Source organism: Simochromis diagramma, unplaced genomic scaffold (assembly GCF_900408965.1).
Source record: "Simochromis diagramma unplaced genomic scaffold, fSimDia1.1 OVJJ01000753.1, whole genome shotgun sequence".
NCBI classification, from domain to species: Eukaryota; Metazoa; Chordata; class Actinopteri; order Cichliformes; family Cichlidae; genus Simochromis; species Simochromis diagramma.
The window spans coordinates 24,458,978-24,482,115 of record NW_024387523.1 but is presented as its reverse complement, the minus strand read 5'-3'; the positions used below and the strand labels follow the sequence as shown (position 1 = coordinate 24,482,115).

Here is a 23,138-nt window from a genome sequence, read left to right as displayed (position 1 = left end):
TAAGCGCTTTGCATACTTGTTTGGGAACTATTATCTCTCATCAGGACTGCATATCGTTAAACTCAGTATCAGCCGGTCTATACATACTTACTGGTCATGCGCCGGGACGCAAAGGAGCTTTAGAGATTATGTAAACTCAATTTATGAGCTACCTTATTGGTAGAAAAAAGGTATTTAATGACAGTTATTGCTGTGCTGTGAGATGCAAAGTCATTATGTAACTCTTTAAATTTGCCACGCTACTCTAAGTGATCAGATTCTTCGCTTTTATGGAGATGACTGTAAAGTTGTCATATGTTTATTTTTTAATATTAGAAACACGCATTGGCTGTAGTGGTGATAGTGAAGGAGGGGATTCAATCTTTCAGCTCACAGCTGTCATATCACCTCATAACACAGTCAGACTCAGATACTCCATCAGTGCCTAAAGCTATTGTATCTCCTCCCTCTTCCACTAATTCCGATTTTGAACTGGGACAAGAGTTATCTGAAGCATCAGCATGGTAGGGAACTGCTTCCCCAGAGAGCATAAGCTAGGTGTGTGTGTGTTAATGGGCTGTCATAAAGCTCCAAGCTGTGCCTTAATGTAGGTTTAATCTTTGTATGCTGTTAAACTTCCTTCCGTCTTATCTTATGCACAAAGTAGACTTCATGTCTGTTTGGGTCTCAGGTAATATTAAGGAGTTTTGTGAGTGTGTGCTCTTCATAAGACAACAGACCGTGAGTGTAGCTAAAAATCTGAATCCTTATGCACTTGGAAAGATGAGGTAGTAGTAGTGGGCGTGTTAAACACACTCACACACGTGTGGCATTATTAAGTTGCTCCCTGCCCTGTTTAATTTCTCCAGATCTCCCCATATGACCAGCGAAGCTGAATTGTTCCCTCTCTCCACAGGAGGAATCACAAATGTCAGGAAATGTCAAGCACACAGAGCTCTGACTTTGGCACTTTCAGGCTTATTAATTTGCACGTACGACGGCGGCACTTGCCCTTTTGGCCAGGACTTTGGTTGCTGCGAACAGCCTGTGCAATAACATGTAATATATTAAGAAAAAAAAGTGTTCAGTTATCAGGAACGCAGAGGCTGCACTGCAACGTATGCCTCTGACAGAAGAGCAAACCTAAAGATAGCAGAGCCCCAGTGGAAACAGTAATTAGTGGGGTGAAGAGAGAGGGAGGAGAGGAGGAGGAGGATATTGTTTGAACCATCTGATATCTGTTATATAATGACCTGTACAATGGAGACATGCTGGGAGAGAAAGTGAAGAGGAATCGTCAAAGAGTGAGAGGAGCTATTTAGTGAGAGAGAGAGAGGCAGCTCTGTGTGTGTGTGTGTGTGTGTGTGTGTTTTCAGCAGATTGGGTTTGCTGAACCTTTGTTGGAAGCAGTATCAGTTGCAGCAGTTCCCTAAAAAATGTGTATGTGGGCTGCATAACATCATTTCTCTCTTTGAAGAAGCTTATTATTTTTCCTCGAGCTCACAGATGAATCCAGTCTGTGAGCTGGACATCTCTAATATGTTATTGCAGCTCTCCGTGAAATTGGACAGGCAGATAGGAGTTAAAGAGGATCAGCAATTAGATTTGAACAGTGATCTGGGACTTCCACCAGCAGGCGAGGATGGGAATCGCGAGCTAAGACGATGAAACAAGTTTAAGACAGAAATCTGATTCCAAAGTGACATTACACGGGGCTTATAATGAGCCTGTTTATCTTCATATGAATGTGACTGCAAGGAGTTTTTGGTATGTAAATGCAAGTAAGAGTTTTTTTCTTTCTAAATGCTGCAGACAAATAAACAGAAGACTAAGTGCTGAACAGCTTGAGATGGATTTTTGTGTGTGTGTGTCTGTGCTTGCGAGTCCTCTTTCCAAACACACACATGCAAGCAACTTCCTGCTGCTTACTCACAGCAGATAATGCAGTGGAAATAGACGACTCCTAGACGACACACACACACACACAGGTGGTGGAGAGTGGTCATGTGTTGCTCACTCGGAGAGGAGAAATTCTTATTTAGTTCTAAGCCACTGGCTTTGTGAAGGAACTGTGTGTGTATTGTATACAATGACTGTGTTTACACTGTGTGTGCACATGTTCAACCGTGCATGCACACTAAGTCGCACAGACAAGCTTTGCTGTTTAGGTGAGAAGGAGGTGCAGGACTTTTGTCTTTAGAAAATTGATACCAGTTGTGCAAAGTTGTTGTGTAATGTATAGCACAAAATCCCAGATCCACCTTTAGTAGTTAGTGAGATTTGTTAATTAAAACTTCATTTTAACCCTGTGTTTTTTTTCTTAATGACTTTTTCTCTGTGATTTTAGTGCTGTTCTTCATTCAGTCTGTTTCTTTTTTGTGCAGAGTGCTGGTGAGACCAGAGGGTTATTCCCTGCAGAGGGAACGCTGAAGGAACATCATGGCATTAGCGGGATGCCCTGACTACTTCTTACGTCATTCGAACTACCAGGTAAACATTTAATGTGCCAGCTATATGTGGGTTTGTTGGTAGAACGTGAATAAAAGTAATGTTAAACTGGAGTTAGTTTTCACGTAACAGAGAATCAACTTTAGGACTAAGTGACACTTGCTGGTTGATGAAGAATTCTTAATTTTTGTGTAATTTTAGACAAATTTTGGTATAATCTTGGACCGAACAAAAATTATTTTATTTTACTTTTATGAGTTTGCCTGTTTGACATGGTGCACATTTACCACCATGCTTTTAGAAGATGGTGCTGTCCTGTGTGCATGCTAACACTAAAGGCCTCGGTATACCAGTTACGTTGGTTGTTTCATGCAGTGTGCACTAGGGGACATTGCTTACCTAGCGCACTGGTTGGTGGCTAGCGTTGGTTGGTAGCTAATGTTGGTTGGTAGCTAGCATTGGTTGGTAGCTAGCATTGGTTGGTAGCTAATGTTGGTTGGTAGCTAGCGTTGGTTGGTAGCTAACGTTGGTTGGTAGCTAATGTTGGTTGGTAGCTAGCATTGATTGGTAGCTAGCGTTGGTTGGTGGCTCGCGTTGGTTGGTAGCTAATGTTGGTTGGTCGCTTTGTCCACTAGGCAACATCACCTAACAGTCACTTATATTTATTCCTGTTTTTAAGGCCTTGGTCGCCAGTGTTGCCAACTTAGCGACTTTGTCGCTATATTTATAAGGTTTAAAATTACTTATAAACACACACACACAAAGTAACTCCACCAGAGTGCCTATTTCGGGTCACTTTTGCCGGTCCAAGCCCAGGTAAAGGAGCAGGGTTGGAATTGTGACATTAAAAAAAAAACAATAATTGCTAAAAGAAATTTAATTTGTAGTTCTAAATAAACTCTAAATGCATTTAGGACGTTTTTTACTCACTTTATGCCTCTTCCACGATGTTATTTCTCTCTCCAACAACATAGGTTAATATTAGATTAGCATGACCAATTATGCAAATTAGGCAATGACGTCATTTAGCGACTTCTAGCGATTTTTAGGACAACCAATAGCGATTTTCCTTACTGAGGAGTTGGCAACAGTGTTGGTCGCTGCTGCGATACAATAAGTGTCGCCACTAAGACAATACTGCCACATCAGCGCTGTTATAGGAGGAGAAGTCAAAGCCGGAAAAAAAAAAACATTGCCAAGTGGGGTTTTTTCACCAAGTATTTCCCACGTCTCATGTTTTCAAATTGTTGTAATAGCGCCCTCTGTATAATCTCTGACTATTAAAATGGCCGTAAAAACCAACATGATCATGCACTGGTGTCTTCAGCCCAGCTGCAGCAGCACAAAGTTTGCAGTGAAATTTGTGTTGCTGCTCCAAGAATAATTGCAGTTGTTCAGTTCTCCGACTTCCTAGTAAGCTAGCCACCTTTGAATGCACTCTGGTGCTGAGTGCTTAGCAGTAACGATGAGCAGAGCTTTTTTTGTGGAAACCAGCTGCTGTACTGAATATGTCAACTGGATAACCAAGATAAACATTAAGAGATGAAACCACCGAAATATTGATTATGAGGCAAGACCAAGGTTTAAGTTTAGCTGTGGGCTAAAGTTTGCTTGCCTCAAAGTGAGTGAATCCCAGCTTAGTTTGGTGAAATATGGCATTGGTGCAACACGACAGACCTGGTTCCACTGTCCAACTCCTGCAGAATGAGCCCTTTGTTTCTCAGCTTGGATTTTCTCCTTTCCAACCCTCCAGTAACCTAAAGAATTTGGCTAAAGAGCTTCATGGAGGTCTATAAATAGAGTGCTAAGCAAACAACAATAACACGTTTGGGCTTTGTTGTGTGACAGGCCTAAAAGCACTGGATTGATGGTATGATGTCTTGCTGGGACCCATGGAATGATGGAGGTGATGTAGTCTCCGCTGTCTTTTTTTTCTCTTAGTGGAGGGACAAAAATCCTGCTCACCCAAACTGTGGGACTGCTGAGCCCCTGCTGAGCTGACATTAAGTTGGACTGGTTCACGTTAGCTTCCAGGAAAGAGTTTTGCCCCAGTAAGGCTGCAGTGAATAGTGAATTGAATCCCCATCGAAAAACAACATTCCTCCACCCTGTATGTAGCAGAGAAAAACCAAAGTTTGATAGTTTGATGGAGAGAAGTGGGTTACAACATTGCTGTTTGTGTTGGTCTGTGTGTATGTTGCTCATGTAAAGCTTGCCAGTTGTCATGAAACAGCATGGCACACATGGAGTCTCTGCGCGGCAATGACTTTATGCTCAGTGTTTAGAGATAAGGAGCAAATAAGCCCCTTTTCTTTGTATTTACATAACACTATACATAATGGTGGTCATGTTTGGGAATTTGGGCAGCAAAGTCTTATGTGTGTTCCTGTGTCTCGCACTCTTACTGAGAGCGTTGGACCTGTGCCAGGGAGGTCTCAGATTAAGCGGGCGGCGACCCTTGCTTTCCCTTTTTTTCTTATGGATGTATTTGTAAATGTGCACGCACATGCTCTCCACAGACCAAGAGACCACTGTCCACAGTCTCAAAGCTCTGCTGAGTTATGACTTTAACTGCTAAGAGCGGAAAGAATGAAGCGTTTAACCTCTGCTCCTCTCCTTCAGCGTCAGCATTGATACCATTTGTTCCTAAACATGTCTGTTCTGCCTGACAGTTTGTGTCTCTATATTCTCAGACGTCAGGTAAGTGGTTATGTGCGAGCATGGTGACGGGCACGCTCAGTTGTGTTTGTGCTTTCGAGGAAGCGCAGCCTTTAAAGCACTTTGTTGAAGTGCCTTGATGTCAGTGCTTTGGGCAATGGAGTGAAAGGGGAGCTCGCTATTTATGAAGGCGATGTCAAGAGAAGTTACAGGATGCCTGTCCAAAAGCAACCCCAGTATGTCAAGCTGATGGAAACTGTAGAGCCACAGCATTCGTTCAGTGAGATATAGCTTTAATGCTCCAAAACCCAGGACAAGAAATCACTCAAATCTTGGAAAACTGCTTTTCAATATTTAATGCTAGTTTCTGGCCCTGAGACATTCTGGAAATCAGCGTAATGCGACAGCGAGACGGAGAATCAAAGCATCGTTTTGAGAAAAAGAATGTGCAGCCAACACCGCTACCTCCAACGTAGCAAATCTTTCAAAGATGGTTTTAGCACAGATTTTTGTTAATGCATCTAGAAGTATTTTGGCTAAGTCGGATGAGATTGTATGCTTTGTCAAAGATACAAAAGCTTCCCATCAGTAGACCGGAAGTATTTATAGTGGCACAATTAAGAAATTATAATTTTCCGTTAAGAACTAAAGTCAACTTCTAGTCTTAGGCTCTGGATACACACACAGAAATTCAGGTATTGCCCCACAAAAAAACAAAATGATGTGCTTCTACTGCACATAAAACAAAGATGAACATTGTCCACAGTGGCTTCAGTGTTTACTTCCATATTACACAGTGCTGTGTTGTTGTGGTTGCTTTGGGCAAGCCAGTCATTTTAGGGTCATGATGAGAGTTACAGTGCTGTGAATAAGCATCTGACGCCATTCATTTCTTTATATTTTGCTTCCAATGAGACAGATTTTCTTTTAATATGTTAAAAAGGGGATGAGTTCCTGCCCCAAGTGGAGGAGTTCAAGTATCTCGGGGTCTTGTTCGTGAGTGATGGGAGAAGGGAGCTGGAGATCGACAGACGGATTGGGGCTGCAGCTGCAGTAATGCAGACGCTGCACCGGTCCGTCGTGGTAAAGAGGGAGCTGAGTGTAAAAGCGAAGCTCTCAATTTACCGGTCGATCTACGTCCCTACCCTCACCTATGGCCACGAGCTGTGGGTAGTGACCGAAAGAACGAGATCGTGGATACAAGCGGCAGAAATAAGGTTCCTCCGAAGGGTGGCTGGCCTCTCCCTTAGAGATAGGGTGAGAAGTTCGGCCATCCGGGAGGGGCTCAGAGTAGAGCTGCTGCTGCTCCACATCGAAAGGAGCCAGCTGAGGTGGTTCGGGCATCTGACAAGGATGCCTCCTGGGCGCCTCCTGGGTGAGGTGTTCCAGGCATGTCCCACCGGGAGGAGGCCCCGGGGCAGACCCAGGACACGCTGGAGAGATTATATCTCTCGGCTGGCCTGGGAACGTCTTGGTGTTCCCCCGGATAAGCTGGAGGAGTTGGCTGGGGAGAGGGAGGTCTGGGCCTCTTTGCTTAGGCTGCTGCCCCCGCGACCCGGCCTCGGATAAAGCGGATGAAGATGGATGGATGTTAAAAAGGTTTTGAGCAGTTCTCTAGGCTTTCAAAGTTTTCTTTGGACATTGGCTGCTTTTTCATTAATTTTCATTCCATTTCAGATTATTTTATATGTGTCATTCAAACATAAAAAGGTATCTCACTCAGACAACGTAGCAGCTGTTCACCAAAATCTCATCAGAAATTATCTTGGTGGCTATCAGTGGGGAGAAAAGCTATGTGTTAAACACGGTGGAGGCACAGTAATGAATTGGGGGCTGCATTTCAGTCAGCTGTGTTGAGGATGTTAGCCAAATTAGTGCAATTATAAACGCAGAAAGGTAATATGCAAAACCATCTGTCAGCAGCTTTATTTTTCAAAAAGACAATGATCCCAAACACACTGCTAATGTAGTAAAAGCATACCGGGATAGAAAAAACACACACACAGAGGACCAGTATCAGTCATGGACTAGCCCAAATCTCAACATTACTGAAGCAGTGTCGGCTCATCTGGACAGAAAACAGAACAAAAGGCAGGCAAGATCTAAAGGAAAGATTTAAATGTCCTTCATGAAGAACTATTCCTGAAGACTAGTTAAAGAAGACAAGAAAGCTTTCCTAAGAGGGTTCAGACTGTGTTGAAGAAGGAAAGCAGTTACACCAAATACTGACTCAAGACTTTTGCACAGTACTGTATTAATAACCTTTGGTCCTCCGTGCCCCCTGATCAGACTTATGCTTGCCCATAAATGCAAAGCCACAATGCTAAAAAGGCTCTGTAACTGTAATAAACTTCTATGGAAAAATACTAAGATGAACATTCAAAGTAATTCAGTGTAAATGAGATTTGTTAAACGATGCTGTGTGTTGTGAAACAGAAAACACACGACTGCAGGAATGACTCACAAGCCGTAAAACTACAAGAAGAAAGCCTCCCTTCATGTACTGTGCCACTCAGTATGCCCTTAAGACTAGTTATATGAAGAATGCTGTTTTGTTTGCTATAACTATTGTGCAAAACAGTCCACATCTGGTAAATGATTTTAGCGGGAAATCAGTGCCTCTTTCTAAGAAACGGGTTCATGTCTTTCAAAATTGGCTTTTTCTACTCATATAACCACCCAGGTGACGGCTGATGTAGCATCACTACTCGATTTAGAGTTCATGGTGAGTTTTTTATGGGGAATGTGGCCATTAAAGCTGACCCTTTTACTGCAAGAGCGCTGCAAAGGAAAGGGTAATTTTCCCTACGTTTGCTTGTAGCTATATGTTAACACTGCTGCTACTGATAGCTCTTTAAAGACCTGGAACATCGTCCTGCCTCCAATTCCAAACAGTGTATACCCTTGTGCCTGGGAAAGCCCAGACTCTGAACAGTGCCGAGAGAAGATTGATTAGTATGATTGCAGTGAGTAAATCACTTGATCACTTGATATCATCAGATTAAAAACATTCACTTATAAATTCTCTGCGTACTTTTTCCAGCTTTTCATTTTAGCTTTAGGTATCAGGTTTTGCTGTTTATGGAGATATTCTGTCTTTATAGGTGTGGTGATAAAGTTTTTCCATCTGTCTTAAAGGAGTAGCATCCCTGATTTGCTTTTGTGTTCAGGGTTTGGTGTGAAAATTAAGATTAGGTCCATTAAAAGGGGTTACAGCTAGCACTTAGCTTAGCACAAACACTGAGCACTGGATTAAAGAGGTGGTCTGGCTGAAAACTTACCTACCGGTGTATTTAAAGGATATTAAATAATATTTTCATAATGTTTTCTTAAGATATATATAAAAATTGAGGTGGATATCCACATACTCATGGAAGGTTTTACTCTCGTTGTGCTAACATAGCCTAGCTTACCACTAGACTATTTGTTTTGGAAGGTTTTAAAGAAAGAGCCACAAGTAGATCTGCTAGTAGTTAAGATGCAAATAAAAGGTCATCTCAGCTAATTTGGTAAAAGTCTCACTTTCTGTAGATTTGGAGTAATGCCTGGTGTTGTGCAGTATGTATATATTTGATATATATGTGTGTATATATTTATGGGTGTTTAGCAGCTTGTAAGTTATTGTGCCTCAGTCTTAGCTATAGCCTGGCCTGCAGACTTTCTCTTTCAGCCCACAGGCCCTGCAGCCAAGTTGCCTTCCTTGGAAAGCTTTTGGCTGATGCTGCTTCTCAGAGCTATAAATCTTACTCTGGGCATTTATGGATGTTTTCGAAGCACCGAGGGGAGCTGCGAGTGTGTGTGTATGTGCATGCATGCGGACTGAGACCTCTGGCCACGAGCAGTTCCTGGAAGCAACGCTTCCGCGTTCTTCTTTTTCCTGGAAAAGAGAAGATTGAAAATTTCATTGGCTTTTTTCCCTCTCTTTCTCCTCTGCAGCTTTCTTGCCTTGAGGCTGCTTCAAATTAGACAATGTGTGAAGAACTTGGCAGGATGTGTGTATGTATCTTCAGACGTGTGAAATTGGGACTGGGACTGGTGGGTTTTTTTGGGCGGATTTTTTTTTTTCTAAAAATTATTGAATTGATTGATAATCTTTTTTTTTTCATGAAATACATTGAGGTTTAGTTAATTAGTGAGTTTCACAAGTTTAAAATAAAGCTCAGTATACCTGATACAGGGAGAGAGTGTGCATAAAGGAAAGGTCAGAGGGGTCAGAAAGCCACAGTGACAAAGTGTCACCGGGCTCTGAATGCCTGACTTGGCATTCCTCGACAGCAGAGGCCTGAACCCACCCTTTGCCCGACCATTTGAACTCTGTGAAAATGACACGCTGTCTTCTCGTTTTACTAACATATCTGACATCTTAAACGCATTGCATGAGGCTTTTTTTAACCACGTGCTCAAAATTGTTCTTTTTTTTATGTTTTTTTATGTCCTTTACTTTTTTTTTGGGACAGGAAAGGATGGACCGCACTTCCACTCGCAGGCCTGACGAGCTTATTGTTCCTGGCTTTCAGCGCTCAGCCAGTCAGAATTTGCCACATCACCATGGTAACTCTTCTCTCTTCTCCTTCTTGAACCTATGTTGGATTTATTAAAAAAAATTGGAACATTTAGGTTGGATTATAATAACTGGTTATTACCATTGGTCTTTTCTGGTATGTCCTGAGTGATTAATGAAATCCTTCCATCTATATTTCTTTTGTCATTTCCTTTCTTCATACCTTTCTTTATGGGATCAAAACCAATTTATCGGCCTCTTAACACTCTTCCTGTCTTCCTAGAAATCCCCCCCTCCTGCTCTATCTCCATCTCCATCTAGGACACTGTCTCCCTCCATCACTACATGCTATGCTCTCCAGATGGAGAGGTTATTGACAAATTTTAAACTCTCCCCTCCCTCTACCGCTGCTCGGCACTATTTTGAACCCTTCCCTTCCCCACAGTGCCTCAGTATTAAATCTGCCCCCATTATATTTCCAGAATTTCATTCACACTTCCAGGAAAATCTTGGGAATTCTTGGCTAGTGGTTATCCTGTGGATTAGCTTTTTTTTTCTTTTGGTTTGGTGATTTATTGGACTGGCTTCACTTCTGCTGCTTGTTGGTCATGCTCGTGTATTGTAAACATGGTTTCACAATAAGTGAATGGGTGCTTACATAGGTCTATAGGTCAAACAGTTCAGGGCAGAAGGGAGTTCATAGAAAGTAAGCCATAGGTCTGTGGGTCAGGGTTGTAGATAGTAGGAGGTCAGCAGGTTCATACTCTATTCAGGCAGTGACGCCACTGGAGTGATCAGCCGTTTGCCACTATCACACACTAGACAGTAAAACAGCACTTGCAGAATCTTTTCTTGTTGTTAGTGATAGCTTGTAAAGTGTAACTGCTACAACTAAATATGGGGTCAAGATCATGCAAATGTAAATGCATTGGCACAATAGATGCAAGAATCTCTCAGTCTGTGCACAACTTTTTATAGTAACTCAACAAACCAACAAGGAACAAGTCTCCACAAGGAACCATTGAAATTATGCTTCTAGTTTCTGGAGCTTTTCTCTGTTTTGTTTTTTAAGTTAAACATTTACCAAGTTGAATTCTCAAGTACAACAATAAAAATAAAGCAAAACTGGCCTGCAAAAATTTCTGGACATGGCCAATAATCAGTATATGCATCCATTTCCCAAACCCAGCTGATAACATGCAGATAAATAGTCAGCCCCTCAGTTATGTAATATATGATCATATATTTTGTACACAAAATAATAGACTGTTCAAACAAATTGGTTTGTTTACACAGGGTGAACCTGTTCTAAACAGTGAAAAGTACACAGTGCCTATTCTGGTATTCTATGGCAAATCAATCAAGCTCCTCGGTGCTGGGCAGTGAGCACAGGGTCCACTAGGATTCTCAGGTCACCCTCATGAAGTCAGTTTCTGGTTGTTTGGTCACAGACAGTCACACCAGTGACCTGCTGGAGGTCATTCTGTAGCTCTCGCAGTGCTTATCCTGTTCCTCCTTCCAAAAAGAAACAGATAGCAGTCCTCCTGATAGTTTAAGGGCCTTTGACGGCCCTGTCCACTTCTCCCAGAGTAACTGCTTATCTCCTGGAATCTCCTCCATGCTCTTGAGACTGTACTCGGAGATACAGCAAACTTCTGGCAATGGTACGTGTTGATGTGCCATTTTGGACAAGCTGGACTACCTGTGCATCCTCTCTACGCTCCACGTATCGCCTCATGCTACCAGTAATGACGCTGACCGTAGCTAAATACAAAACTACTGAAAACCAGCCAGAAAAGCTGTGGAGGGAAAAAATGTCAGTGGCCTCCACCTGTAAAGCTATTCCTGATTTAAAACCACTGAAACTGATTAACGACTCCCTCTGCCACTTGACTGACCGAATCAGTGTCCCAGAAGTTTAACTAATTTGATGCTATACTCTGATTAAAAAATGTTTCTTTGTATTTTCAGCAGTGTACTTGCCTCTCTTGATATCTGTCTATATAATTCACATGGCTCTATGTAGTACTAGAAAAACTAAGTACATGATTTAGGAGCTTGCAGAAGCACCTTTAGTAGTAATAACTTAATAATCATTTTCCGTAAGACTTGCTAGAGACTATCAGTCTCTTACATTATCATTCCAACTTTGCATCAATTCACTGAGGTTTGCAGGCATTCGTTTGTGCACAGTTCTCTTGAGGTCCCACCACTATTCTGCTGTAGGTTCCAGTTTCCAGCCAGCTTTAGCTGACAGTCAAATAGCCTCACATTTGTCACTAGAATACTTTGGTATAAAGAGGATGTGTCCAGGTCTGTAGGTGCCAAACAAACCCAAATCATCACACTTCCACTACCGTGCTTGACAGTTTGGTATGAGGTATTTGTGCTGTATGCTCTCTATCCAGTGTTATTCCAAATATGGTTCTAGAAGTCGTGGTTTGTTCAGATGAAAGCATGCAAACGCAAGCTGTGCTGCCATGTTCTCTTTAGAGAGAAGAGGTTTTCTCCTGGAATCCCTTCCAAATAAATTATACTTGTTTAGTCTTCCTCTAATTGTACTTTAATCATAAAATTTAACATTTAACATGCCAAATGAAGTCTAGCGCCAAATCACAACAACAGTCGCCTCAAGGCGTTTTATATTGTAAGGTAGACCCTACAATAATACATACAGAGAAAAACCCAACAATCAATGAGCAACTATGAGCAAGCACTTTGGCGACAGTGGGAAGGAAAAACTCCCTTTTAACAGGAAGAAACCAGGCTCAGGGAGGGGCGGGGCCATCTGCTGTAAACCAGCTGAGGAGAGAGAAGGAAGACAGGATAAAGACATGCTGTGGAAGAGAGCCAGAGATTAATAACAAGTACGATTTAATGCAGAGAGGTCTATTAACTGAAAAGGAAAAACTCAGTGCATCATGGGAGTCCCCCAGTAGCCTACGCCTATTGCAGCATAACTAAGGGAGGATTCAGAGTAGGGCTGCTCGATTATGGCAAAAATGATAATCCCGATTATTTTCACTGAAATTGAGATCTCGATTATTTGACAATATTTATTTAACAATAACAATGTATTGAATAATGACTTTAAAGATTGTCAAAAAATAATATAAAATAGTGTGCAAATACTGATAACAGTGCAAATGTTTGCAATATAAAAAATAAATGAAAAATGTAAACATCTATGTTTAGTGAACTTTGCAGTGTTGCTCTGTGGTGCAGCTACGACACTGTAGCAAAGTTTACACACTATGTCTACTTGATCCACGTCTGACTCCGCGAACCCATAATGTTTCCACAACGTCCGTTAGTCGTTTGGTACCGGGCCGCGAGAGTTGAGGCTCAGGTGTGAAATGTATAGTTTTCAGGGTTTTTATCGGTTTTCAGCATTATTTTGTTATCATTTTTATCATTTACTCAGTTTTCCTGGGTCTTTTCACATGTGTTATGAATAAATTTTCTTTTTTTCGGTACCGGTACTAGTTTTATTTTGTTGTATTTATCCGCGACACCTTAAAGGCCGGTCCATGAAAATATTGTCGGGCATAAACCGGTCCGTGGCGCAAAAAAGGTTGGGGACCGCTGCTCTTAATTGTTGTGACACGTGTTCGAAATGCAGAGAGATGCGCTCGATTTGCCACACGGAGCAGCGCGAGAGTAAAGCACGAGGGAGGGGCTAATAATCGGCTCAGTCATTTTTAATGATCGTTGAAAGCCCAGATCGTAATCGTGATTAAAATTCGATTAATTGAGCAGCCCTAATTTAGGGTCACCTGGTCCAGCCCTAACTATATGCTTTAGCAAAAAGGAAAGTTTCAAGCCTAATCTTAAAAGTAGAGATAGTGATTAAAGGGGAATGATGTTCAGTAATCAGGTTAGCAACACTTGGCTGCTACTTACCCTCTTTTCCTTGGGGGCAGTAGGGATGTACTTAGTTTATTACAGGACTGTATATAGTTTATCTGATAAAATATTGTGCAGGACAGCACTTCACTTCACTGAAAAGGCAAGAGTCAAAGTCACCCATCTCCAGTTTCATTCTGGCTTTGGTTGGTAGCTGAACCTTACCTCAGCCTCACTGATGGATGTGCTGTATTTTTAGATCATGACTGGCTCAGATTACATGCCCTTCATTTATGCAAGATGTGGGTTTTTTTTCCTTACAATCTGATGACATGTTGTCATCTGCATGTAAGCCCACCAATTAACAGTAGATTTAATATTTTGTTCATAATTTTCTTTTATCTGATTTATGTGCTGTCCTCCGGTCCTGCAGCTGAGTAATAAGCAGATTTCTGCTGATAGCATGAGGCTTTCACAGCAGTAACACTCATTGTCACGATAGAAAATCATTCATTTTATGCACCTGTAGTTACACACTAAAGTAACTTTGAGAGTGTTTGTGCCTCCAACAATGCAAAATGTAAATGCACTGACAACATAAATGCTTTTCAAATAAAAAACAGCAGCAGCAAGAAAAACCTACTGAGAAAGTACCAACGCAAAAAGGATGCTAAATATAACCCCTGTGTTTTTGTTGCATAAAAAGAACTCCGTTGCGCTTTGCCCTTGAAAATCTGAACATTCAGCTCTCTTCGCTGACCTCTAGACTGCTGTCAGAGATCGATGATTGCAGGTTGTCGTGGCCAGGGACAGAGAGCACTCATTCAGTATATTTTGGGATCTTACAGGACTGAACTGGCCACGTTTGTATGGTAGGTTTTGTCATCAGATGCTAGCCAGACGGCTGGAGCGAGTCATCTACATTCCAAGTTATAGTTAGCGGAGGAGACGGAGAAGACATTTTCATTCTATATGTCCTCTGGGTTCCCTGTCCATAGCCAGCAGCGCCGTGTGGGCCAAGCCACAGGGGGAGGGGGAGGAATGCCAATGATACCATCATTATCCTCTTAAAGTGGCATTGGGATACTTTTTTTTTTGGTAAAAGTTCTCTTTAAGCAGCAAGAACAAAACCTTTCAAACTCACAATAATTAGGATGATGAAGAATCTTCCTGTGAGCAACTTTAAATATTATTGCAAGTGTTGTTTGCCATTGCATTGATGCACATTAGCAGTTGAGAGAAAAATAGACTAAATGTTAAGTTTTAGCATCCTACCAAACGTACAACACTGTGCAAAAGTCTTGAGCCACCCTCATTTCTTTGTATTTTGCTAGTAAAATGGGAAGTAGCTGCAGCCATTTAGAGAAACGCATGTAAACATAGATGGAAATACAGCATATAAGATGAAAACAGAGTTTGTACATTTCTTAGCTTTAAAGTCAATATTTGTTATTACCACGTTTATTCTTCAACAAAGGCTGAACTCTCTTGTAATTTCTTTAAGTAGTCTTCTGGAATAGTTCTTCAGACTTCTTGAAGGACTTCCAAAGCTCTTTTTTGGATGTTGGCTGCCTTTTTGTTCTGTTTTCTGTCTAGATGAACCCACACTGCTTCAGTAATGTTGTGGTTTAGGCTTGTGAGACCAACCTATGGGTTGATACATTGGTATTGTGTGTTTTTTCTATCCAAGTGTGCGTTTACTGCACTGGCAGTGAAGGCTTTGCTAATCAGACAAAAAAATCTGTGTTGAGATCTGATGGTACTTTTCTGTGTTCATCGTTTCATCATCGTTATGCATTCAATATAAAATGTCGCCCCAAACCATGACAGAGCCTCCACTATGTTTCATAGATGGATATAAACACTCACTGTTATACCTCCATCCACATTGACAACAACCTGTTGCTACTGATTTTACTACACTTCCTGTGTAATTTGTTATACCTCAGACTTTTCTCCCCATTTTGCTTCCTAAGCAATGGTTTCTTTAAAGCCATCCGTCCACTGAGACCATTTCTGATGAGGCTCCAGGGAATAATAAATGGATTAACTGAAGGGCCAGATGTATCTGTCAGGTCTTGGCTGGACTTGTCCTGCTTCTTAAGGACGCAACTTTTACTAAAAATCACAAAGTAGCATAACTTTTATTATGCTATGGAAGGAAAAACACGAATGACAACACCTCTCGCTTTTACTTCTGTAAGCAGATCATGAGTCCACATTATGTTACATCTTTATATAACAGCCATGACTGTCTCTCCTCCTGCGTGGTCTTGTTCTTTTCCTAGAACATCTTTTGCACACACAGCCCCCACCCCACCCCACCCAAGCAACCATGTCCCACTCATGAACCCCAGCATCACATGACCCAATGTCCCAGACTGTGCTCTGTGTTTGTGTGTGCGCGTGACATGCATAACTCTTTATAACCTAAGATGAGCGACTCCTGTTGTTTTTGGTGCAGCAGCTTTTCCCCCCTGCTCTCACTGTGGATCTTCACAGTGTTTGTGTACATTCGGTGCACTGCTGCGTTTCCTTTTAAATTTCTCCTCTTTAATTAGACGCACATGTACATCAGCACTGCAGAGTGCACATAGTGTCCTGTCCTCATTCCTGTGTGTCTGTTTTGATGTCCTACTTTGTCCCAGTCATTTGGCCACCATGTGCCATGAACAGGCCTGGTTAACGTTCCCAGAGTGCTGTAATTTCGTCTGAGAGGAATGTCAAGAATTCTGTGTGTGGTGTTGGGGTGGGACTTACAGAGGACCAAAGGCCTTTAGACACACATACACACACATAGCGAAACACATTGAGACCACAGTTGTGAGGACGTTTAACAGAGCTTATGTAAAAGTTGATTCACTAGAGAGATTTCTCTCCCGCTAGCAGGCTTTTCCCCCACAAGCTGACAGTGCACATTTACTTTTTAGAAAGTTAAGAGTAGAAAAATCTATTGCTGCGAGGTTGGAAAACGGTTAGTAATGACTGCCATACACAGGATTATCTCCATCTGTCCCCAGAGGGCATTTCATTTTGCATTATAGAGTGCTGCAAGAAGTGAACCAATTCATCATCAGAAAGCACCACATGAACAGCATCAAAGCCTTGAGGGAAGCCCAAAGTGGGGCTTGCAAATCCGGGCCTGGCTTTAGCTAATTAATAACAGTTTACGGTAAAAGATCGGCGTCGACATCTGACCTGCACGACCAGGGGTCCATTCACTCTAGTTTGCTTTGGTTAGTCATTTGGTCTGTGGGCGAGTGCTGGTTCGAAACTGCTGCTGGCTGCCAGGAAGGCTTGTCAGCCCCTTGAATGACAGTTTACACACAGTTAGGCCAAAGGCAAGCCAGGGAGGTGGTGTACTACACAGGAATTGAATGAAATCCAAGCCAAAGAGGAATCCAACACAAGGAAGAATGATACTTCACATCAGGGCTGTGCTTTCTCTCACTCTCTCTGTCTGCTGCCATGCTTGATAATTCAGGGCCGTGATGTTTTTCTGGCAATATTTTTATTGCTTAAATTGCTGCTCTATCAAAGTGCCATTGAGATTTCAGTGTCATTGTCTCAGTATGTACTGTAGACATGATACAAAGGTTATGAGCTGTTTGCTCAAAGTAAAACTAGTGCCCAGTCTGTGTTTAATTGCAGACATAGATAAAGAAAAGGTTCACTGACACAATTGTCTCTCTAATCAGACTTTATTGGTTCCTCTTTTTTTTCTTTCTTTTTTTTTTTTTTACATCTTATAATGAGTCTTTTATTTCAACTGCTGAGCCTGCCGAGGCGGGAAAACTGTGCAGATAGGTGTGGGAACATGTTTTAATAGGGTTAGTTGGGCATGTGAGTTGAAAGTATAAGTTGGCAATTCTCGTCCTCCGGAAGCATTCTTGCATCGGGATTCTGTTTGATGAAACTTCTAACTCCTTGGCTACCTTTTCTCTTGCTGGTAAAAGTTTAGCTGAGATACTCGGCAGGGATGCCTCCAGAATTTTTTCATAGTGGTGGGCAGAGATGGGCAGTAACGCATTCCGCGTTACTGTAATCCGATTACTTTTTTCAAGTAAAGAGTAAAGTAAGGGATTACTATTGCAAAATGGTAATTAGATTACCGTTACTTTCCCGTAGGAACGCTGCGTTACTGCGTTACTAAAACCGTGATTTTTTTGCGAGAATGTCTCACGACAGTGACGTAAGCAAGTGCGATGTTCGTGACAACAGCTGTGTGCAGATCAACAATGGATCACATATCGATTGTGGGAGAGAGTATGAGCGTGCAGCGTTTAAAGCGTGGAAGTACTGACCTTACTTTGAGTTTGACTCCATAAAAAGTGACAAAAACATTAGCATCCATCGTGCGTGGGAAGAAAACTTCTTTTTACAGCGAAAAAAACCCCTAAACTTCCAAGCAAGCACTGAGTGCGCTACCACGTAATAGGAAACTCACAGAGAAACTCGCGGATTCTTCCACTGACTGCGGCACATCTGCACCAGGGTAAACCTCCGCCTACCCTAGTCCTGCTTTACAGGTGAAAATAGAGCAACAGGACCGCTGAGTCTTTGACTTTATTTATTTTCTGCTGTGTTTTACTTGCATCTATTTGAAAGAGTGAGTGTAAACACACACAAAAAAAAAAATTTATGTGCTGGAATGTGCAGAAAATAGGTTTAAATGTTAAACTAATTTCTTCAAGTCAGAGAATGTTGCATATAATTAAATTTTTGCTTGATGCATGAAGTTAAAAGATTAAAACTGATAAAACAAGTTAAAAAAAGAGACTTTTCCATTTGATTACATTTTGTATGATGGATTATGCAGAAAAAGTAGAATTGGGCTGAAAGATCTATCACTTTATCACCTATTCAGGTTGTAAATCGTGTTTTTAAAAAGTAACTCAGTAACTAAGTAATTAATTACTTTTGAAAATAAGTAATCAGTAAAGTAATGGGATTACTTTTTTGGGGAAGTAATCAGTAATTAGTTACTGATTACTTTTTTCAAGTAACTTGACTGGTGGTGGCCATATGACTAAAAATATTAGGATGGCAGAATTTCCAGTTTTATTATGCTGTTGTCAAATATAGGTTAAAAATAAAAGAAATATGGCAATAAAATAAAATAAAATAAAAATGTTTGTAATAGAATGTGAAAAATAACTTTTTTTTAATTTCTATTTTAGGTTGTAGTCCTGCCATCCAGCAGGGGGCGCTGCAGCATTGTCACCCTTTCTTTTCTTTACTGTCCTGCTTGTGATTCCACAGCTGTGTTTTCTTCATCACTAACCTTGGTTGCTGTAGTGTTAAACTACACTGGGATGATTTTGATGACTGTCAGCTGCTTGTAGATGCAATACATCACGGTCACTCATTTCATTCTCCCTTTGCTCATCCTGCTGTCCACCTGCATCCGCAGATGATGACGTGGATCTGGAGCAGCTGGTGAATGACATGAACTCCTCTATGGAGAGTGTGTACTCCACACAGACAGACACAGCGGTTCTTCTAAACAACGGCCACGCCCCTCACCACCACCATCAGGTGCACTCTTCCTACCTGGGACACAGCCGTCGCCACACCCCAGCCCTGCCCTCTTCTTCCCCCTCCAGAGAAAGGCTGAGACACTCTCAACCCATGCACATCAAAGCTGTCAGGTAAATGCTCGTAACCTGGGCCTCTACATTGATCGCACTGGTTTATGTTCAAGATAAAGATAAAAAGATCGCGCTGCTACAACTGCAGAAATAAAGATATGAATAAAAGATAACGCAGCACTGCCAGCAAAAGAACACTCTGCTATTATATATCTGCCTGTCTGTGCCATTCTTGTAAACATGCTATCTCAGGAACACCTTGGACGAGTGATGACGTTTCATATCCAAAAGGTCAAAGGTCAGCTTCACCGTGAAATCAGTTTTCTGCAGAAACCTTTTTTTTTCTGGCCACTATTAAAGGCCATGATCAGGAACAGAAGGGGAGAGTGTGACCATGAATTAACTTCTGGTAACTCTGTAGTTGCAGTGATATTATATATTGCTTTTTTGTGTTGCCACATTTAAGATGTGTGTTGAACTTCTCTGTGGGTTTAATCAGAATCAGCTTTCCTGGCCACAGCATGTGTATACATACAAGAAAACTGACTGCTTCTAATCACTGTCAGTGAACCTACGCACTAATGAAATAGAAGTTCAACAAAATAAGTCATAAATTAAAAAAACAAAACATCAACAACATAGACATCAAAGGTCTGAAGCGCAAACATCATCCACCGTCCTTACACCCTCAACTGAGATGATGAGCATTTCTCATTTTATGGATCTAAACTGCAGTCTGACTGCTTGTCCCACACAGTTTGCTCATGTTTTTACAAATCTGGCAGGTGCACCATGTGATCAGGCAACCGATCTGTCTCCAGTGTTCCCTCACTCTATTTCAGTTCCTGCTCACCAGACCTTCAGATAGAGTAGACTCAATAAACACTTACACAGATTAACTGCACTCATACAGCGTGTTATTTCATTCACTTTAAGCCCTTTGGCACCCCCACATTGCCAGTTAACCTAAGATTCTTGTCTTTGGAATATGGGAGAAACATCCCGGCTGACCAGGACATTCATACCCAGAACCTGCTTGCTGTGAGGAGACAGTGCTGACCACTGCACCGCTGTGTTAAACAAGAGAGTGCAATACTCTGTAAAAATCATATTTATTGCGTTCTCCAGCGTTTTAATGTTACTGTAACTGTATTTTGGGGTCGTCAGGGTATCTGTTTCCACAATTTCCAAAGAGTGGGACATAAATATGTACAAACCTAGAAATATTACAAATGTAATAGTTAGAAGCCGACAGATGATGAGAGGTTCAATGTAATTGACCAACGTTGACGTTAATAACAGCCGATAAGTTAAAATTACACACGTAAAGAAGAGACGACACCCTTCAACCATGTTACGAGTGTTGATGTTGCATATTTTACTCACCAGAGGGCACTGCAGTTTCCTTTTTGGCCACATGGCACAAACAAAAATGAGCTGATCCAAGCAGAGTCAGAGTAAACAAGGTAATAAAGGAGTACACATAACAAATGTGTCTATTGAAAGAGATTAAAGGACTAGCATTAGCTAAAGGTAGTCACTTGCTTACATTGATCCCTGCCTGTCCAAGGTGCTTTGCAACCCACCCCCATCCCAGGTCCTTCAGTTCAAGCTGTTTTTGCTTTTTCTGACCATCTCCATTGTTATTGTCAGCAGCTCTTGCAGTTCTTGCTACTGCTCTCTCTTCCTCAGGCTTTCGAGGCAAGTGGACAACGGGGTAGGTCAGGCCGATGCAATGGAAACTCTACTGTATATAAATTACTGCAGATCTAATAAAGAGGCCCGACAGAGCTATAAGTCTATGCAATTTAATATTTTAACCATCTTCATGCAGAATAAAGGTTATAATGTGTTGAACATACTTGCACAATGAGTGTAAAGCAAGCTTGGAAACATAACAATTTAAAAGAAACGTGCAATAATTGGCAGCAAGTCTGAGCATTTGAGCATGATAAAGTTATTTTAAAGAGAAATGCTTGTTGTTTATTTAGACAGAAGTGGATTAATATCTAGGCCAGAGGCCGTCCAGTGGTTAGTGAGCACCGACTGTCTTCTTGCCCTTTTCCTCCACTGTTGACTCTGAACTTTAACAGAATATCCAGATCAGTGTGCCCTGTTTGAAAGTGTCATTATTCAGAGTGACACTGAACAGAGTGAGCCTGGGACAGCTTCTGCTAATCTGTGTGAATAAATTACAGTAGCTAGAATTTAAACTTTTTAAAAAGTTTAGTGGTCCAGTCAGAGTTCAGATTAACTTTTAAGCTGAAACCATGTTGATTTGTATTCCTTATTATACCCAAATGACATCCATAATCATGTGTACATATATCCTCCAGTGTTAGTCTCTCACTGGTAACCTGAGGCAGTGTCATGAATGTGTGTCTCCCTCTGCAGGAACCTGCAGGAAGAGCACCAGCTGCGTCCAGCCTCGCTGCCAGCCATCCCCAACCCTTTCCCTGAGCTCTGCAGCCTAACTGGATCCCCTATTCTGAGCCCCATACAGACCTCTGACAACTATGTAAGTTCACCTACACACATGCCACGTGCACCAGCACGCAATCACTGAAAATGGTACAGCTGATTTGGTAGAGGCACAAGCGGTCAAGGGATTGGCTACATTTTTGTTGCCCATGTTAATTAGATCTTGCATTTGTGTTAGTGTGTGTTTTCAAACCAGCTGACTGGCCTGTTATGTGCGGGTCAGAGCAGCATGTGTTGACTTTGGCTGCGCACATCCTTTATCCATTACACAACAACTCAGCCGGGGTTATCTGGCAGTACATGTGTGTTATTGTGGAATCATCATCAATCACATTTACGCACGCATGCAGACATGTGACGGACATGTTTTGCTGTGGAAGAACGAGGTGAGCCGCGTCTCCAGGATGCTGCGGACAGAGTGCAGACTTCCCGTGGCAGAGCCAGGAATACGGCTGGGAACATCTGCAGGTCGGATCTCTCTGAACCTTCTGAATCCGTCTGCTGGCTCCGGCAAGACAGGCGCCCTTTTCCGGTTCACACGCTTCAACCTCGGCTCCTAGCGTCACTTCGAGAGAGTGTGTGTGTGTGTGTGTGCGTGTGTGTGTCACAGCCTTGCCCTTCCTTCCCCCTGCTGAGCCTCCTGTCCCAGGAATGTTCCATCCTCCTCAAAGATGTTTTCAGGATGCCCACCCTGAACAATAAAAGTTATTTTAGATGCTTATTCACTCGCTCGCTTTCTTTACATACACACGCACACTTTTTTTGTGTGTTGTTAACGCAGTTATACACACACAGGTGGCATTATTCAGTTCACACACGCACAGAGACATGTGATAAGCCAAAGCATTATTTTTGCATTTCGTTGACATCAACTCACAAGGTCTGGAGTCAGAGAGCAAGTTTGCAGTTTGTACAAAGGATCTTTTTGTGTGAGAGCTGACTAAACATTGCTTCATTTCTCTTTCCCAGATCATCTTCATTTCGTCCACAGTTCTTGTTCGTTCAGCGAGCCAAATAACCAGCCAGTAGCAGTTACGTTTCTATTTTTCTCTTATCTCACGCGGCTTTAACTTGTGTTTTCTGTCCAGTTATTCATACAGATAATGGCTGAGGCTTGGCACCATTTTCATTTGTCTTTGCGTCATTTTTCATTGCTTGTGACCACTTTAGAGCAGGCAGGACATTCTTTAACAGTGTTTAAATGCACAAAAACAGGATGGCGGTAGTATTTCTGTTTAGGCGATAGAGCTTGTGGAAGGAGTAAAAAGCATGTGGAAAAATCACCTCTAACATTCCACCATGTTTATCATAGTCAGCAAAAGCATTTTGTCCAAAGGAGGAGAGGAGGTGGCTGTGAGACTGATAAATGTGTGGCTGAGGGTGATGGGGATCATGGGAACTGGACACCACCCATGTAAAGAAACATCTCCACTGATTGTCAGCAATGATTCATTAATAAATAACTGGGATGGCTGTGTCAGGCGGGTGGATGGCCATGGAGTTTAGCCAGCCAACTTCTTGACTTTGGCTTTTACCTCTTTGGTTTGGGGTCTCATAGCTGGTGCTTGCAAAAAAGTCCAGAATTATTTTTTTAAGCAATTTTAATCATGTTTTCAATCGTAGGAGTCTAAGCA

At 41.9% G+C, this 23,138-nt stretch overlaps 1 protein-coding gene across 4 annotated transcripts in view; it reads left to right on the top strand.

Moving 5' to 3' along the window:
* Positions 1–23,138, top strand: part of LOC120726411 (growth factor receptor-bound protein 10-like) — a 50,580-nt gene that overhangs the window by 127 nt on the left and 27,315 nt on the right. Inside the window, exons 1-5 of one of the 4 annotated variants that reach the window (XM_040019967.1) lie at positions 6–1,746; positions 2,364–2,469; positions 9,543–9,636; positions 18,846–19,083; positions 21,418–21,541. In XM_040019967.1, coding sequence (XP_039875901.1) covers positions 2,419–2,469; positions 9,543–9,636; positions 18,846–19,083; positions 21,418–21,541 — 507 coding nt within the window. In that variant the 5' untranslated portion in view covers positions 6–1,746; positions 2,364–2,418. The other 3 variants (XM_040019968.1, XM_040019966.1, XM_040019969.1) reach the window with 3 other exon arrangements.